The sequence below is a fragment of the Anser anser genome, assembly GCF_964211835.1.
Source record: "Anser anser genome assembly, chromosome: 5".
In the NCBI taxonomy this organism is placed as follows: domain Eukaryota; kingdom Metazoa; phylum Chordata; class Aves; order Anseriformes; family Anatidae; genus Anser; species Anser anser.
The window spans coordinates 56,279,235-56,298,813 of record NC_139725.1 but is presented as its reverse complement, the minus strand read 5'-3'; the positions used below and the strand labels follow the sequence as shown (position 1 = coordinate 56,298,813).

At 50.6% G+C, this 19,579-nt stretch overlaps 1 protein-coding gene across 3 annotated transcripts in view; it reads left to right on the top strand.

Moving 5' to 3' along the window:
• The window catches only part of LOC310900571 (exocyst complex component 3-like), a 28,657-nt gene extending 17,639 nt beyond the window's left edge, over positions 1-11,018 (top strand). For all 3 annotated transcript variants that reach the window (XM_083838732.1, XM_083838731.1, XM_083838733.1), the window contains 5 exons: positions 225-335; positions 1,842-1,997; positions 5,080-5,201; positions 6,576-6,761; positions 8,853-11,018. In XM_083838732.1, coding sequence (XP_083694858.1) covers positions 225-335; positions 1,842-1,997; positions 5,080-5,201; positions 6,576-6,756 — 570 coding nt within the window. In that variant the 3' untranslated portion in view covers positions 6,757-6,761; positions 8,853-11,018. The remainder of the gene's footprint in view (positions 1-224; positions 336-1,841; positions 1,998-5,079; positions 5,202-6,575; positions 6,762-8,852) is intronic.
• The last annotated feature ends 8,561 nt before the right edge of the window (positions 11,019-19,579 follow it).

The window sequence follows — 19,579 nt, the reverse complement described above, 5'->3', positions numbered from 1 at the left end:
CTTCTAGGTTTGCGCTTGAGAATTAAATACATCTTTCCTGATTTTGAATTGGTTCTGTCTTTCATGTTTTTGCTTTTCTTTGACATAAAGGAACAGGATGCTGCAGCTTGCGGAGGAGTCTGCTTCTGAGAGCAGAAAGAGCGGAAGCACAGTAATCCACGTCTGTGGCCTGTGTGGTGTCTCCACATGTGCACCCTTTGACTCTGTCTGTCCCTTTTCCTCAGGAAACACTGAAGGATCACTTCAAAAAATGTGACAGTGGTTTCAACCACATCCTTGAATCCTTAAAGCAAAGCTTTTTGGCATTTGGGAAGAAAAAAACAGACATATATGAGGTGAGGAATAACAATAAAGAAATAAGTAAGAAAGTAGGAGCAAGATACTATTCAGCAAATTACTAAAACTAGTCCATGAACCTCCAAATTACACAGTATTTCGACATTAATCCAAACTACCATTTTGTCTATCATTAAAAGGGCTTTCCAAGATCTAGTGGTCTCAGTCCAGTTCCTCAGAGTTGGATAGCTACTTCGCCAGGACAGCTAGGACCTTCCTGTTATCTCAGCAGAGAAACCAAGACATGAAGGAAGGGGGAAACCGAATGTGGGAACATAGGGCGGTCTCTGACACTGCCATTGCCCCAGTAGCATTATATTGGGAATCCTGTCAGTTTCTAATGTGCTTCAGCCTTGGTAGTAAGGCACATTTATCCCTTTGGTAGAACGGACCCATGGATTGGTGAGAAGTCCACATCCCCAGAGGATGTAGTCTCTCAGGAAGAGTTAAGTTAGGGTTAGCGAAGTAAAACTGCACAAAGTACCTACATTTTTTCACTTTTACAGTAGCCTGAACAGCTTGTCTAGTGTCTCACAACACACTAGAGTTTGGCCCTTCAGCAGTCAGATTGGTACCTGGAGTATCCTCTTGTGCACAAAGGTTGAATTCATTGCTGCTGTGCTATACATGGACCGCTAGGCATTGGCTCCCTTTCTCTCACCCTCTGAGGTCTGCAGGCTTTTTGTTAGTGCTGATTTTAATTAACATTTTGAAATGTGGAAAAAGGTAATGGAACAGAAAAATGGGGAGCTATTCTGATGTTGCTCAGAGCCCGTCACCGGACGTTGTGTCACATTAGTGCTGGGGTAAGCAGCAGCTCAGTGGTGGAGCGCTACACCAGAGCTGTCTGTCCCTTGCTTTGTCTGTTTTGGGCAGGGCTGGGGATTTCCTGTACCCTTGGACTTCAGCCTAAAACCGGTCTGATTTCCACTGCTAATGAAAATGGCTTTTCTGTGCAGCAGCCCATCTCCCCTTAGAGACATTCACTCTGCCTCCCTCTTCAGTTATTGCATGGCCTTAGCACTGAGGTTTCTTAGCAGACTGCGGGTGGCTCAGAAGTGCTCCCGGGACTTCTCTGTGCCCAGCCACAGCTGTGTGCCCAGGGGTATGGCCCTCGGATGTGTCCAACAGGGATGCTTCAGGGAGGCTGGATCTTGCTTTGTAGACCATCCCAAAGCTATGTGATTGTTAGCTCGGGGCCAAGCCAAGTGTCACTTTGCTGCTCTGGAGTGTGAGTGCGACCTCTGGCTCTGCCACCTGGTCCCATCGCTTTTGTTTGGATGTCTCCACACTTATCAGTGTCATCCACATACTGCTTGGAGTTACTGCATGTGTTAGACCAGGCATTTTGAAAGGATGCTTAGGCAGAGAAATGGGACACCCATCTGCCTGGGCCATTTATCACCTGCCTATGCTAGCCAGCATCCTATAGGTATGGTCTGCTGGTTGCTCGTTGTCCTGCTCAGTGCAGGGAAGTTAATTTGGGCTTCTTTGCTCTGGAACAGGCCCTCGTCAAGTCTGTGAACGTCATCATTATTACAGAATATGTGCAAGCCCTCCTGACCACTTCCAGGAAACCATCTTCTGTGCAGAGGAAGAGGATTGTCAGCAAGATAGAAGAAGATCACAGGACGCTGCAAACCGTCTTTAAAGAGTGCTTAGTAAGTCTTTGATATGGTCATGGGTATGCTCTCTGTCATCAAGATCAGTATCAGAAGAGAAAAAGGCTCTGAAGGCAAAAGAAAAGCTTAAGAGGTCTTACCACAATGGCATTTAGCTTCACAGAAATGAAAGTCAGATGTGCTGGAAGACAGCCCGTCCTATCTGCCAGAAGCTGTTAGTTTATAGTTTAGAAATGTGTGACTAGAGCAGGCAAGATTCACACTCCTGACACTGAAATAAGGACGAGCCACATTCCTCTAAGCTGGTAAGATAGCTCCAAAGCTGTCAGCTCCCCCAGGCAAGCCCTTTCTGCCTTGCTGTGTGTATGCAGAAGAGGAATGTGCATTCACATCCCAAGAGTTGTGTTCCCACCTCGTGCTTTCCCTTGAGCCTCTGGGATGATGAACTGAATCAGCCGCTCCGCAGCTTCTGGGGCTTCACCTTCTCCGCCCCATATGGCTACCCCTCCTCGGACATGGGATATGTGTGTTGTTACCTGTCCCTCTGGCCTCTTCCTGCAGGCCCTTCCATGGATGCCTCTGTCCCAGCCTCCCAGAGCTGGGCTGATCTGTGCATGAGCCATTTCTGTGTGCTATGGTGTTTTTTCCACAAGGGTAGAAACACGATGCTGTTGTGGTTGGTCATGGTTGCAGGGAGGAGTGAACCTTCGTGTCGAGGTGAACACCTCACACCATTACGTGGTAAAGACATGTTGCAAAAGGAATAGGTAGGGTATAAAGTATATCCACACCTTTGAAGAAAACTTGTGGAAAAAAAGACAAAACAGTAGGTCTGAATCACAGAAGCAATTTTGGAAGCCTAAGGAAGCCTCCTTACTTAATTCACAATCCTGTGTAACTGGCAGCTCCCCACACCGTGCTGTCACATGCTTTGCTCGCTTCTCCAAGGGCAGGCACTGCAACACCAGCAGCCTGCTCTGCGGCTGCTCCAGCAGGAGAATTGGCTGCCGTGCAGCACCCCTCTGGCACAGCTCTTGTGCAAATGCAGGCTGCAAGTGCCCAGGCACAGCACTTCATAGGAAAGCTGAACCGTGCACTGCAGTAACAATTGCAAAGGCAGTCTGGTACCAGGACTTAGTTGTAACAGAGCCAATAATAATTCTCGGCTTTATTGATTTTGATAACTCCACAAATTCTGACTCATTCTGATGATTTGTGAATTCAAGAGCTAGGGACTAGGAATCGATTTTCTCCCATATGAGACCTGCTGCAAGTCAGCTGTCAGAAATTCTGACTTTGTCCAAGTAATAAAATGAAATCAAAATGATAATTTTTAGGCTCCTCTAGAAACCTCTCAGACTCATTACAATTAATCCATTAGTTTCATGGCAGAAAGCTGGAAGCTGCTGGTGCTTTTAGCTGCAAACCTGCCTTTCCTAGAGCGATCAAGCACAGACACGTCAGTGCCTTGAGAAATCAGGGCATCGGGAACAGCAGGAGGATTTTTTTTAATGTTAATTCTGAAGTTTACCAGTAATGCTCTGCTCAGCATCAGCTGTAGTTGATATGTGCAAGGACAGCTGGTTTTATAATGTAAACGAGATATAAGAAATCTAATTATCTAAGAAAACCCTATGTTCTGCTTTGGTGAGAAAAGTCTGCATCTATTAGTGCTGTTCCCCTTGTGTCCCTGCTCTGTCCTCTTTCTTACTTGATGCAGAAGCACTGAAAATCTCGGGGAGGAAATGCATAAGCAACTTGCAGGGGACAGCCTGATACTCAGTCAAATGAGGTATATGGTTACGCATGCAAAATATGTGCTCTTCTGCAGGCTGAGTTTGTTGTGCAGTTGCTGCACAGGCTGCACCTGCTCCCTGCCCTGCTCTGCCCTCTCTTCAGGCTCTTCCTTCCACTCTGTCCTCAAAACACATTAGCAAACGCTTTGCTTCTTTCCTAAGAGCAGTACGTGTCAAAGGCACCTAAACACCGCTGACAAGACACCTCTTCTTTGTCTTTTTAGATTGCACGCTGTTTACCTCGGACCTTTCCTGTCTATATCGTGCTTAACAAAATCTGACACCTTCTAATTAATTAGCATTTGTAATAGTGAGCTTGCCAAGTATGAAGCCTTACAGTACTGGTGCATTAGGAGCTGAGTACAGCCTGTGCGCTGTGCAGAGCTAGACATGCTGTGTGCCTGCAGTGCGGAGGAAGAGAGAGAAGGCTGTCTTCACATATTACTGTTTTTTTTTTTTTTTTGATTTATGTTCAATGCAGAGATGAGCTGCACGGAGAATCCAGCCTGCTGTTTCTAATGCCCCATGGAGATCAGGGGAACCCGGGCTGCTTCTGTCCTAGTTTGGCAGCCCAGGCTCCAGGTTTGCTTTGTCATGGAGTCTCTGTTGACGTGACGGCATCAATAATTCAGAGAAGCAATTTAATTGCATTACCACACCAATAAAAAATGTGAACAAGACCTGAAGCTCTCTCTCGGCAGTTCATCCACATTCTGTTTTCTTCAGCTTTGCTAAAAATGATGTGCATTTCTTGCTAGATTTATGAGGCTTTTTTTTTTTTCTTCTTCTGTGTGCTCTGGTTTAGAGGGAGCTGGCCAGACACAGCATCTACCATCCATGCTCACACCCTTCACAGTGTCTAGCCTTGCTTCCCGTTGTTTTTCTGCTACAGGATCTGTGTCCCCTCACCTGCTCACCAAGGTCTCTTTCTGTCCCTGGGCTTGTTCCAGGGCAGCAGAAATGCTGTCAGGTGCTGGCCAGCTGAGCTTGTTTTCACGCAGCTACAGGGCTGTAGTTACCTGCGGAGGGAAACCATTTCCCAAAGAGTGAGACAGGCTTTGAGAGGACAGGAGATGCAGGGAAAGGCCTGCTTTGGAAAAGGAACTGAAGAAAGGAATTATGCGCTGCTGCAGGTAGTCACTGAGCCACCCTGGAAGCAGCCCGTGTTTGTTTTTTTTTCCTTTTAACCAGGAGGGAAAACATGCACAGACAGTCCTGCAGAGCTCTTAACCCGTGGAGTGAGATCCCAAGTCTGATGTGAGGCCACCTTTTAACACTGTATTTTGCTTTCCTAGCCCTGAACACACCTCTGCTTCTCTCCCCAGGGTCCCGCAGCTGGCGCCGTCAAGGATCCCATAAAAGCAATTTTAGAACTTATTCAAACTTCCGATGCCGAGGGGATGAAAATAGCCCTGCTGCCCATTCTCAAAGAATTTCCCGACCTAAGGTAAGGTGTTTTACAGGCTGGTTAATTTTGTTTCTGAATGATTATTTGCCACCAGAAGATCTATAGCAATATTAGTCCTGTGGGACTTTCTCATTGCAGCGTTCTGGGCCAGGCACAATATCTACCTTTGAATGAGCTCAATGCTTCCCATTCGCAGATGCAGCTTAACATGGTTTTTAATTTTGCCAGACATTAACCACTGGAGTTGAGATGTCCACCCTTAAAAGCAAAGTATGGATGAAATTTCTATCAACAAAGCAGGAACACTGTGGAAAAATGCTACCTGAATGGACAATTTGCAGGCTGCATTGGTGCATTTTACAGCACTGGCACGTGTGGGCCAAATGTAGATTTCAAGACCATTTCATAACTTCCAAGCACTTGGTGTTTGGCTTTAACACTTCATCAGTCCTCTTCTAGGTATTACTATTTCCACATAATCCTAGGTGTATTCAGCAAGAATACAAACTTCCATTTCTCTCAGGAAGCTGTTAACAGAAATGAAACCCAACTTTTATTAGGAAGATGAGATTTTAGCTAACTGCATTTCTTTCAAATTCTGTTGTTTGTCACATCCATCTTAAGCTCTGATGTCTTCTGCTAGTGACTGTATTTTTCAAGTTAACATGATTACAGTGTAGAGCTCTCTGTCACACGATGCTCTAAAGGCCAAATGTGTGAATAGCTTCAAACAGGGAGCAGACAATTTGTGGTAGATAATTGTCTCGGCGCCTATTCGACATGACAGTCATGATATAACCCCCAGCAAAGGAAGTCCCTTAACTGCAGACTGCCAGAAATGAAAAAAAGAAAGACAAAGAGATCATGTTATGCTTGGCTTGTTTTCTATATTCTTTTCCTAAGCGTTTGCTTCTTTTGAAAATGCAATATTGAGCTATAAAGATATTTATCTGATGCAGCAGAACAGTTTGTATTCTCTTACTATATATATATATGTGTATACTTACTATGTGTATGTATGTGCAAAGGAAATAGAATAATATTATTTTGATCCAATTCTTAGTGGAGACCGTTGTGGTGTGAGTAGATGCACTGCTCTTGATTTCAGTAGATGTCTGTAGGTTTAAAACTATGTTTGGTGTGGATACATTTGCCCTGCTTGTTAAACAGACTAAGCTGTGGCCCGGCTCAGCAAAGCAGTGCTGTGTAGAACAAAAATCCTAAAACCCTCCAGATAACCAAAAAGTAACTCTATCTGAGGTGAGAAAAGATAATACAAGTACAAATAATACAAAGGATATCAAAAAACAGTTTGAGCAGCTTCCAAGTGTTGGTCTGGCCCAGAAATACCAGGTGATAGGAAGCAAGCTTTTTTCCTTGACTCTTTCACTGACCTGCCCTCCTTTGGAACAGGGAAGAACATCTGAGTGCCGTGTTGGACCTCAAAGACTCGCTCAGCCGAAAAGACAGAGCTGCTCTCTTGAAGGCATTTCACGATAATTGTGGGGAAACAGAAACAGAAACAACCTTGCTTTTTGCAGATATAGAAGTAAAACCTAGAAAATACGGACTCTGTGGCTGCTTCTGTTGTTAACAAAGGTAGGCGTGTGTATGTGTGCTTGTGGGTAACCTGCATACGTGCATAGGCATAGGCATTCCTGCTTATAGGGAGGTGGAATGCCTATGGCTGTAACATCACCTCCCTGAGCTCCTTGTTGCTGTATACACTGGTTATACTTTCCTCTTTCTAGCTGCAAATTTCCACGTCATGAAGCATCATGCTGTAGGCAGTGCAGGGAACTGAATGCTCAGACGTGTGATTCAGCTTACAGCAGGGACAAAGGAGAAGACAGGGCCCTTCCTCCTCATTCTTCCCTCCTGTCTGAGCTGCCCTGCAGCAGTGCTCCTCTGCAGCATCCCCTCCCTGCCAGCCCATGACAATATGTGCATGTGCAGGGTCAGCCAGGCAAGAGCTGGTGCCTGGGAGGGGAACTCAAAGGGGTTTTCCTCTCAGAGGTTCCCCTGCTCCTATCCCTGGTGCAGAGGGGAGGGGTATGTCAGTCCCACTGCTGTCCCCACTCCGTGAGAGCTCTGTTAACCAAACCGGTCTCCGTCCTGCCCAGATGGCTGTGCTGTGCTGCCGACACTAGAGGCAAATGTGCCCCCTTGGCTCTGAGAGCAGCAGCCGATGGCAGAAGGCAGAAGGGATAGAGGTCAGAGGCATGGCTGTCTCTGTAGTGTCTTAAATTGCCTCAGTGTGAACTGCCGGGCTCATCTGGAGCACCTGCAACCTCTTCTATACATTCTATATGTGCAGTCTGTACCGTATGTTACAGTCCTATTCATAGATCTCCAAATCACCAGCCACCTTTAAAGGCCGTTATGTGAGTCCTACGAGTTTCCCAAGTGATTCTTTCACATTCACAAACTACTTTTTTTTAGGTGGCAAGCTGCATCAGATCTTGAAACTAAGCAGGTCCTCATGGTTTAAAAATAGCTTTTAGTGGAGAGCAAGCAGCCATTTGCTTCACTTTAAATAATCTGTAGCTTCTTTTTGTCCGAATTTACCTAGCTCCAGCTCAGAGCAAGAGAATTTTGTTTAATCTTTGCCAGGCCAGAGCCCTCTCATATCAGAAATCTCCCTCAGTTAATATTTACAGATTGTTATCAGTCACCTTCTGTTGGATAAGCTGAATAGACTGAGTACCTCAGGTTGAAAAACACGGTCCCTTTCCACCTCCTCCTCTGCTCTCCAGTGTCACCATTTATTTATAGTTCCCACGTTAGCAGATCAAGGATGAGTTACACAGAGCTCTGACCTGGGGCCTCCAGGCACAAGCAGACAGCAGGTTACCCTGTTAGCCGGGAGAGAAAGCAATTAGAGAAACAATAAGCAAGCACACTTTCCCTTCCTAATGAAAACTGGTTCTGATATAATTAACTGGCTATCAGCCACCCACTTGTATACCCTCCTTTGAAGAAATTACCCATAGCACCACCTTTGCTTTAGAAAAGATACTCAGGAACATGTGTTTAAAACACTGTAAATCACTTAATCTGCTATTTGCTGAAATCCCCTGGGTAAATAGGCCCCTAAATCCCAGAACTGGCTGTGCTGCAGTGCGGTGGAAGCATATTTGCAGCACAGGTTGGTAGTCTCAGCCAGGCTCACAGGTAGCAATAGTGAACTGCTGGAGGGATGTGCTTAAAGGAAGGTCACCTTCCTCCCTCCATCCTGTCCCCTTCCTTCCTGTCCCCTCTATTTTGTGGCCGTGCACTGGGGCACGACCTGCAGGTACACCAGCCCCTATCCATTGGGAATCATCTGCTTTTTCCCAGTCAGGCATGCAATAGTTGTGCATATTTGTCCCTTCTGTAGACAGAGGTGGGAGGACTTTGGGAACTTGTTATCTTTGGTTGTTTGGTGTTAGCATGAAATGACCTCCCAGAAGAGGAGTGAGAAGGTTTGACTAGTGTGGGCAGAGAGACGCAGGGATGCTGCCAACAGCTGTGGGCCCACAGATTGCATTAGCCAGAGCAGCCGAGGAACTGGAGATTTTCAACATGTAAACATTGATACAGCTTCATTCAGGAGCCTGTGAATAGGAGGGATGTTTTTGCCATTTGACTCTCGCAAGTGTTCTGATAAGTGCTATTTAATTACACAGCTTTTTTCTTGCTTCCACTCAGGCCCCCTGTGAGAAACACGAGGTTCTCCCTCCCATGTGGCAGCATCTGCAATCACAGCTCCTTGAAAGCTCTGGGGACTTGTGCAGCCGGATGCACGAAGATGCCTGGCAGCTATGGAAGACAGAATTCCTGCACTTCTGCAGGAAAACCACGCAGCCCAAATCCTACTCTTCTATGCAAAGTCCAGGCGGAAGATGATTGGGGTACGGCAGAAAGACATTCCTTCAAAATGGCCTAGAGATTGCTGCTTAGCTGAGTCCTGGTGGTTATTCCAGGCTGTGGCGCCATGGTGTGTAGAGGAGGAAAGTTCCTCCCTGCCGAATTTTCTTTTTTCCTCCCTTGTTTCACACAGTCTTGCATGTAACGAGGGACTGCTGCACCATGCAGTGTCCTAGCAGGTTACATGGCACTGCAACCTGCCCCAGTGACTCAGGACCCTCTGTCAGGATGTCCTGCCTAGCCCACCGGAGCACGGAGCAGCCACGGACATGGGGCAGGCTGGGGCTGTGGGCTTGGGCACGTGGATCCAGCCCCCATAAGCCTGAGGGAGCTGCCCCCTTCCCTTTCTCCAGGCATGTGAAGGCTGCGATCTGCTTTGGGGACAGCCCGCCTGGGGGAAATGCGGCCTTTCCCTTCTCACACCAAGGCTGCAAGCCCCAAGAGTAGGAGCAGGGGACAGCACTTGGCCTGGTGTTGTCTCTTGTCAGGCTGTAGGACACGTGCAGCCTGCCACGGCTCATGGCAGCCTCCCTGCTGTGCCGGCTGTGGGATGGGGAGCTCATCTCATATGAGTTTCACAGCTGGCTCTGGAGCAGAGTTTTGCATTCATTTTTATACCTCAGTTTCTGGAAATTTCCTCTTGCTGTGGAAAGCAGCTCCTTTGGAGAGGGAGTAGAAAGCTTCATGGGAAGTGGGCAGTGAAAGCAGTTGTTTGTCCCAGCCTCTGGGCAAGGTCTGTGCTGTTTTCAGATGTAAATAGGCAGTTCCTCTGGGGAAAACACTAAGTTTTCTTTCTAGTTATCTATGGGCTGGCCGCAACCTCCGAGCTGGATTTGGTTCAAGGCCCTCCTTTGCTATTGTGTTAATTTAGGTCATTACTGTCCTGCTCTTCTCTGGCCATGTAAACAAGTGAAAAAGCTCTGCTACCTCAGACGTGCTGGTGCTTTTCTGAGCAGCCATTCCTGTTCCAACATAGTTTCTCCCCCTCATCTCCTGGCACCAAAACGGGCTCTTGCTTAACAAGAAAAGGGGCTAGTTTGTTGCATAACCTACAAGCTTGTGAGGCTGGGGATGTGTCCAGCTTGGGGACTGTGGGTCAGTGCAGGCCTGTGTGGGTACCACCAAGCTTTGCAGAGCCATGCCATGTGAACAGCCCCTTCGGATGTGCCGGCAACGAAGCCCCATGGGCTGGGGAGCGTTGTGTGTCATGCAGCCTGTGTCTCATATGGGGTTCCCGTGGGGCCGTCAGTCAGCTGGTTTTGACGTGCCGCCCTGGGGACGTGCACGTCCCGCACCCCAGGCAGCTCCTCCGCCCAGGGCCCTTACCGCAGACAGGGTCCATGGCCTGCGAACCTGAGGGAGCAGGAACAGGTTTCTGACTGTCATTAGCATTGCTTCTGGCACAGCGCTGAGCCTGTGAGTCACAGGGACCAGGAACGAACAGGCTGTTTAATCACCAGGAAGCACTGTGGGCTCTCAGAGCACGGGGCATCGTGGTAATCCGTCGTTACAGGCAGGACAAGAGCGTTGGGTAGACGCCCATGGCCTGCCTGTCCTTCCTGACTGCACATCTGCTTCTAAGGCCCAACTGAGGCATCTCTTGTGTTTTATAACTGCCCTGCGTGTTTCAGTTACACATTTCCAGGACGTGGAAAGGCTCGGTGAGGCTGGCGAGGAGCTGCAGCCTGGCAGGGTGGGTGCGGGAGGGCTTTGTGGGGCGGTGGGTGCCTGTCACCATGTGCAGCGCTGCACTCGGAGCGGTGACGGCCCTGTCAGGCACGCCGGGTCATTCATCCTCCTGTGCTGCCTAATTGCACATTTTTTCAAGGGCAGGAAGTGATTACAGCCCCAACTTTGTGACAACAGGATTAGAGTCAGCCTCTGTTTATTGGAATTTCAATCAACGAACCTTCCAGAGGAAATAAATAAAAACCCCTCTGACATTTTGATCGCGTCTGGTCTAAAAATACTTCCACCGCACTTGAAAGATTCCTGCCACAGACGTTTTGATTGCTGCATGCATCTCCTCAGTTTGACATTCACAGGCAGCAAAGGGTATTTTCCGCTGGCTGGCAGGGGCTGGGAGCCCTCGGGGATGCCTGGGTTTCCACTGGTGACCCGCAGTGAAATGGCTGAGGACAAGCCCCACGCGGCGGCACCTGTTTCACCGCTGCTGCTGTGCCTGTCCTCGCTGGGCATGTGGTGACCAGGTGGCATCTCCTGCTCTGCACGCGTGTGTAGGATGAACACCCTTTTCCGTGAGGTTTTCTAATGGCAAATTTCTCCACCCTGTGCGTGGCATCAAGTCGTGGACAGGGCAAATAAAGGCTTCAGTTCAGAAAGGCAACCTGGGGCGGGGAGATCTGTGCACGAGGTCGAGCTCTGGTGGCATGTGGGAGGTTTTCTTGACCTGGGGCGCTCTCTGGGGAGGGGATGAGGGGGGCCCAGCAGATGGTGAGGGAGGAACATCCTCGGCCACCCGCAAGCCTCCGGGGGCGAGCAGATGGTGTGTGGGGAGGCTCCCGGGGGTCCCGGGAGGGGAGGCAGTGGGGGGTCCTGGGTCGCACAGGAGGGGAGAGCAGAGGGGAAACTGCCTGGGGAGGTTAGGCAGGAAAGGGAAGGCTGTGGGGATGGGGACTGAGGGATTTCTCTTGTGTTGTGGGGATTTTAACCCACTTTGCTGTGGGCCCTGTCATTCCCAAATGAATGTCATGCTGCTCCTGGTGGTTTGATGCTCCGTCTGCTCTGGGAGTTGCTCGCCATCCATTGCCTCTCTGTTCCTGCCCAAAAGGTGAGCAATAATTTCTCACCCAAGCCCCCACACCGCCCCGGGCTGGGGTTTGGCTGCTTTGAAGTGCTGCACGCAGCAGAGCCTCACCAGCCACCCCCCTCATTTGAGATCCCGTCTCAAAGGGTCACCTTCTGTGCTTGATGCTGAAGGCAGTGGAAAACAAACACTCTTTAATTACGCTGCAAGGTCTAGGGAAAGGCCTGACATTTGCTGAGGTGCCACCTGTGCTTCCCCAGTTTACCAAGCAGCTTTGCCAAGGGTGTGTGACGCTGCAGGGAGGGCTTGACGGTGAAAAAGCAGGTAGGACTGAGGATTTGGGACATGCCGGCTTCTGTTGAATAGCAGATGTGCATACCGAGAATAAATCCCCCAAACCATGATACAGAGTTGCTTGCCGGTTGCAAAATTTTATAGTAAATTGGGTTTTATTCCATTGCCTATGCCCTCCCAAGAGAAGTCTGATGATGCTGGAGACTCATGCGCTGACCAACACCGACCAGAATAACCCGCACCCGTCTTCGGGGCTGTCCAGCACCCAGCTGGGGAGCGGTGTCTGACCCATGGGTGGGGACGGGGACACACGAGGGAGCACCGCAAAAGCCACCCCGGCTAATTCCCCTGTGGAAATACCTGGCACATCGCTAAAGCTCTCTCCCCCTGACTTTAAGGAACCCCTTAAACGTTTGCCTTCTCCCCAGCACACCCGCGGGCGTGAGGACAGCAGGAGGCTGCAGAGGAATTTGCTGAGGCCTCTCGCTCGGCACGAAGGGGCTGGGCTGGCGGCCTCCCCCCGTGCCCTGGGGACAGCCCGGGCTGGAAGGGCACACAGCTGGTGCCATCTAGTGGCTCTCGGAGCCACTCGGCTTCCTGAAAGCCGCTGGAGGCCCTGAGGGCTGAGGGAGGCCGAGAGGAGGCTGCAGGGAGCAGCGAGGCCGAGCTGTTTTGGGGAGCTTTTTTCCCTCCGGCAGCCGTCGGGGCTCCTGCTGCAGCCGAGGGCTTTGGGGTGGGGTTTCACACTCGGCTTCACCTGGCCTAGGGCCGTATCGGCACCAAAAGGCACATTCCTACCTCCACCCCTGTGTGTCTTCCCACCACCTCCATCACATCACGCTGGGTGTTGTGAAGGGCTATTGGTTTGCTAGCATTTAAAATAAACGAAGGGGAGTTGAATCAGCTGTTGGGACAACCCTTGTGTCTCAGGGTTGGCCTGAGTATTTGCAAGGGGCCAGAGCAGCAAGGAGGTTCAGGAGCAGTTTGTTGTATCATAGAGCCTCGCAGGGTTTTGTAAAAAATGTAAAGCAAATCTTGGCTAACAAATGAATATCAGTTTTTTTTTTTTTCTTTTGCTGGATTACATCCACCGATCTTTTGTGTCTCCTAACAAGATGGGCTTGTGCTGTGCCAAATGATGTCATTTTCTTCCCCACCGGCCTGCCCAGTGTTGAGAAAGATTTGAATCTCCATTTCCAGCTGCTGCGGTTCCTGTTTTGGGGAGGATAAAAAGTGGGGATAACACCTGGAGGGGGCTGCTTGCAGCACGGGGGGGGGTGTGGTGCGAAGGGAAGCACGGCGCAGGGGGTGCTGGCGGTGGTTTTCCTTCCTCTGTGCAAAAACGTCGCTTAGAAAACCCCCCAAGTCTCCGCAGCTCAAAACCCCCTCACCGTCCGGAGGGCTGGAGCAGGGGGACAGCTTTGCCGGGTGCTGGCAGGGAGCAGGGGAGGCGTTTGACGCGGGATGTCCCCCCAGCTGGGGCCGCCCGCCGGGATGTCCCCCCCGAGGCCGGGTGCCCGGCTGTCCCCCCGGTGTCGCGGCGAGGCCGGGAGCAGCCGCTAGGTGGGGGTAGGACCTGCGGGAACCCGCGGAGCCCGGCGGGCTGGGGCTGCCTCCCTGCCTGCCCCCAAACGCCCCGTGTAAGGCATTTAGGGCTTCCTCCTTCCAGCGGAGAAACCCTCATCCCTCTGCTAACCAGCATCTGTCATTCTTGACCCAGTCCCACGCTCTCCCACCTTAAAAACTCAGCCCAGCGAGGCTGGACTCACTGCAAGGGTAAATTCTCTTTTTGTGCACCCGCAGGACTGATGCCCACGTCTCCAGCGAGGGCGTTAGGGTGCTGCTTGCTGCTGGTGCTTCAGCCCTGGGGGGCCAAGGGGAGAAGTGCCATGTGAAACACGCTGCAGTGAGCCAAAGCCCTAACCCACAGCAGTTTCTTTATTAGACAGCTGTCCCTGGCCATTAGGGATGTAACGGGGAGCTTTCTCTTCTGCTTTATGCCCCCCACGGTCATTAATATGATGCTAACATGACGAGCCAGCGCGGTCAGTGGCTCCTTCTCAACAAGTGATTAAACAAAACAAGCACAGAGAGATATTCAGGCTACAAAATTAAAAAATGTTTCTGGGAGATATTTTCCCCGAGACTGCACGATGACCGCGTGGGCCAGGATAGTTCTGTGCATGCAGTTCATGGCCATCCAACACTTTGCAGGGAGGAAGGTGAGTTTGGGCAACAGCGACTGCAGGAGTGAAGTGTCCACATCCTCAGGACGTGAGGATCCACATCTCCCTCCCAGGGGTGAAGTGTCCTCATCCTCAGGACATGAGGATCCACATCTCCCTTCCACAGCAGGACCCACCCAACAGGCCCCCGGCGCTGAGTCCCCCTGCGAGGTGGGCTCTGGGGTTGCTCCTGCCCCATGTGAGCTGAACACCAGGAGCGGAGGTGAAAGCTGTTGGTGTGGCAGCCACAGCCCTGCTGGGGAGAGCTGCATGCCTGGGCTGTAGGTGTGACACGTGGGGTGCTGGAAATGTGTGGGTATTGCTTGTACTGACTGGTGTGCATAGCTACGTGGGACTGCTAAACAGCAGGGACCGAAGCGATGGACCCAGAAGGGATCTTCAGAAATGAAGAAGTTTCTCCCTGATGCAACACAGGATCCATTCTCTTCGTGAAATATTTTTGTAGCTTGATATTAAATATTTCCAAAGACCCCAATCCATCCCACCTGATTCCTTTCCCTGCCTTGCCTTGTTTTCCCTGTACCTCAGCCTATTGCATTCCCTCCTAGATGCATTTTTTACCTGCTTGAGGGCCAACATCTTGTCTCCTGTCCCCCATATTTCCTCAGTTAAGCTATGTCGTTTCTTTCAATGTTTTCTCAGGCATCACAGTTTCTGGACAGTCAGTTTTCCTCTCTATTTTCCTTTAGACTCTGGAGGTGGATTGCCCAGACCAGACACTGTACAGTAGCTCATCCTCAATGATGACAGCCAGAGCAGGAGAGTTACTTTCCATGCTGTGAAGGTGTCAACTTGTTTTTGCAAGTCCCAGCTAGAGATTTCCTTTTTTCACAGCAATGTGTTGACACAACCCATTCATGACCCTTTATTACTCCAGAGTGTTTGGATTTTTGCAGAACAGGCAATTTCCTCCCCTTACTTGTGCAGTTGTTTACGTCTGTGTCATTGTACTGAGCAGTGCTTGTTCTGGTTGAATTGTATCCTATTGATTTTTTTTTTCCTAGATAACTGCAAGATCAAATCCTGTCCCCTATCCCCCGTCATCCTGCTTGCAGTCCCTGAAGTTCTCTTGAGCATCCTCTGCATTTTGGCACCCAAATGCTGAACAAACTTGGCTCGGAGCAGACTCCTGTGGCCCCACACTCAACACCTCCGTGCTGTTTTGCTCTCTGACTGTGAGTCTCCATCCAGGTTTGTGTTGGCATGGAAGTCCCAGTTTTCCTTCTCTGGAAGCCTCCAGTTTATTTAGGCTGCAGTTGGATGCACAGTTTGTTAGCATTATCTTATTTCACTTACTTTTTGGCAGTGCAGCTGGCATAAGCAGCTCTCTCTTCTCCCCTCCCTGCCTCCCTGTGCTGGAGCAGCCATGGGGGCAGAGCACAGGGCTGTGCGTACTGTGGGGGGCTGAGGAGGGGGCAGCGGGGCTGGGGGGGGCACAGCCTGCTTAAACCACAGCTGCTGCCGGAACAGATGCACCTCTGAGCACTTACAGCTGTGTCCTGTGATGCTTTTCCATCCCTTGGTAATGGCATCTGCGCTTGGTTTCCAGTTGCTCCCCAGATGCTTGTGCCACAGTTTGACATGAATCCACTGGAATTTAAATAACTGTTGTTTTCTTTTTTCTGTAATTCCCTCTTAAAGTTCAGGGGATTAAGGAATTTATGAGTCAGCTGAATTCCCATCACACTCCACATCCCTCTGCTGCACTGGGAGATTTCTTCATGCCTTCAATATTATTTCCTGAGGAGCTGCGAGCTCCTCCAAATTACACTTTCTCCTTAGACTGACCTGCCCCGGGGTGTCTCATCTGTATCTTCTGAAACCTACCCCCGCTGACTTCATTTTTCCCAGCTCCTCCTGTCCCGAGGAGCTTTTTCCATCCTTGTCCCTAACTCACCATCCATCATCTCACCTTCACCTCGTCCCTGGCAGCTGGTCAAGAAGGGGGTCAGGAAGAGGGTGCTGAGCACTGTGTGCTCTGTGCAGGGGTGAGGAGCACATCCTAACAGTCCATGGACAAGCCTCTATGGAAGGGGGGCTCCAGATGAGGGGGGGCTGGAGGGAAAGGCAGAGGGAGTCTCCACAAAGGTGAGCTGGGGTGTAAAAAGAGATCTGAGAAGGAGGAGAGCCCATAGTTGGAGGGCAAACAGGCTGCCTGAGGCACGTGGCTCCTCCATGTGGGGGGGCACAAGAAAGGGGAAGGAGAGGCTGGAGGCTGCAGATGAGGTGAGGTGTGGGCAGCACGGGGCTGTTTTGGGAATGGGAGCCACCCTGAGCGAGTGAACTTCAGATAAATCCCTTTGGCGGCTTAGCTTTGGGTTGAGAAGTCTGCAGGATGCTCGAGGAGGCTGGTGGCTGGCTTGGCACGCGTGGCCCTGGGAAGAACTGCTGGAGGGCAGCACTACTGCAGCTTCCATCTTACAGCTGTGGCCCTGCTGCTCCCTGCCCTGCCACATCTTGTCCTGCTTGTCCAAGCAGTAGAAAGCTGCAGGGGTGGCGTCTGTGCTGCCTTGCTGTAAGGCCTTGCAGGTAAACCTAAATTGCTGTCTAGCCTGGTCTTCAGTGGAGGCTGAGCTGCCAGACCCATTTGGGCTGAGGTGTGTGCTTAGGGCTTTCCCTCTCCAGCCCCAGCAGAAAGACCGAAGATGGATTTAAGGGCTGCCGGGGCTGGAAGGCTACAGGAAAAGCAGCAATTCTGGGAAACCACGTGGTCCCCTCACGCTTTTGGAAACAATCAACGCTGCCAGCCATGATGCAACCTCAGATTTCTGCATGCTTTAGGGGACCGTGTGAAGGCTGTAGCTACTGCAGAAGGCAGATTATGTCAGAGTCATTTGTTTGGAAAAGACGTGCCCTTCCCCAGGGAGAGCCTCCATCCACGGAGAAATGACAGACAGCTGCCTGGGGGGAACAGCGCTCTGGTTCCACTCAGACACTGCCTGATTTTCCTTCTGTGTAAATGCAGAGATGTTTATGTTAGCCTCTGATGTTTTGCACAATACTGGATTCCTAAGGTTTCAGCATGGCTGAAATTCTCTTTTCAACCCAGAAATGCTTCAGCTGGCTACCCCCCTCTCGGCCAGAAGTGAGACTGAGGATGAGCTCCGTGGCTGGCCCAGGTTCCCTGGGGCTGCTACACCTCCGAGCCACTGAGCTCCTTGTGCTGTGCAGAGGGAATTTCTCACCAAACGAAGCAGTCAGAAGGGATTGCCCAGTCCTTTTCTGTTGTCTGTTTTTGGGTAGCTCAGCTCTCAGCGTTGCAGAAGAAGCTTCATCTCCTGCAGGGCAACCAGTGGTGGCGTGGCTGTGCCTTGCCCCTCAGCATCAGGATCCTCACGTGTGAGCCTGGCAGCCCTTGGAGATCTTCCAGCAGGATTTTCGGCACTTTTTCCAGGTATGGCCACCATGCAGGAGCCACCCACCTTATTCTTCTGCGGAGGAGGCAGCTGGAGAGCAAGCTCACAGCTGGCCTCTTGGCTTGGACAAGGCTGCACATCTGCAGGGTTGACTGAGGAGCAGCTGCAGGCCAAAGCCAGCCCCATGCGTGTGAGTAAGGGGCACAAGCACTTTCGGTCACATGTGGCTTGCCTTGAAGAGCAGCTGTTGTTTGAAGAAGACGGGCTCTGGCTGAGGCTGTGAGAACCTCTGTTTATAACTTTTCCTGTTAGTGAAGAGTCACTGCAGGTCAATGGCAGCAGTCTTCTTCTCCAAGTGTTACAACATCTCCTGCTGCACCATGATGCAGCTCCCTTTTGCTTCTGAGAGGCAAAGGGCTCTCTAAAAACACCGAGAGCAAAGGCTGTCCTCTACCCTGGACTGATGCCTCCAGCATCTCCCCCAGGCTGTGCTGCGAGCTGTCAGGGGGCTTGGAGGCAGGGGCAGCAGCCTGTCCTCTTGGAAAACCACAGCTGCTGGCCAGAAGGATCCCCACCAAAGTCCTTCATGTCTCATTTGCTGACAACATATGCAGGACAGAGTTGTCCCAGTAATGAACACATTGCCAGCGAGATGGTCCCGTGGAGGGGTCCGGAGCATATGGCGATGAGCAGAGGTTGCAGAAGCTGGGCTTGCTTATCCTGGAAGAGGAGGATAAAGGACAACTTGACAGCAACTTGTGTGGAGAGTGCTTGCAATGGTGACAGAGCTAAACACTCCTCAGTAGCAGCAGGCGGTATACCTAGGGGGAATGGGCACAGGTTAGGTGGAAAGTTCACATTCAACATTAGGGAAAAAAATCTTCCCTAGGAGGTCACGCAGCCCAGAGAGGTGGGGGACTCTCCACTTGGAGGTTTTCAAAGTTTTGCTAGACGAAACCATGGGCTGACCTGAGCTTGTACTGCAGATGGTCCTGCGCTGAATGTGAAGGGGGACTGGAAGGCCCCAGAGCTACCTTCCAGTGGTGCCATCGTCCTGCAAACTCTTTGGCCAGGCAGAGCTCACTTACAGCTTGTCTGAGGGCTGATGTGTAACGTATCATCACTTCTCACCCACCTGGAAAGAAGCGGGAGGGGAAGGCTCTATGGCCTTTGTCTGAAGCGTTGCTTTCCCAAGCATGAAGCAACAGGGGGGTTGATGGAGCTGAGACGGGGTCAAAAACACTCTTATCCTTCCGTACATTGTAAACGTTGACCTATTGCACTAAGAGAAACGGCAAAGAGAGGGAAAACATAAATAATAGTAGAGCAGAGAGGTTTGCAACTCCTCACAGTCACGATTTGGTTTTCTTCACCACACACCATGGTGAGATGGGACCAGAAGGGACAGCCAAAGTCACAGCCAGGGACCAGAGAAGAGCACGGTGGAAGGACAGGAATTTCCTTGTGCCACTGGATGGCCCTTCCCGCTCTGAAGCCTGTTGGTGTCAAGGACCCACATTTTTGTATGACTTAGTGGGAAGCGAGGCCTCCCAAGAGCCTGTGGCAAGGGTGGAATTTCCCACAAGGCCCTGGTTTCTGAGGGCATTGAACCAAGAAGAGATGCTTGCTCGGGATGTTTGTTTTTGTTGATAAGGCTGGAGCATAAACACATGTCCTAGCTGCAAACAGGGACATGAGGCAGGGCTCCAGGCTCGCATGAAACCAGAACGCCACAGTGAAAAGATCTGAGTGAGCTATAGTTGACTTGAACGTGTAGAAGTTCCTTTCTTGTAAATATTTTCTATATTTAATATAGTATCAGCCATGTTTTGTTTTTCCACAGGG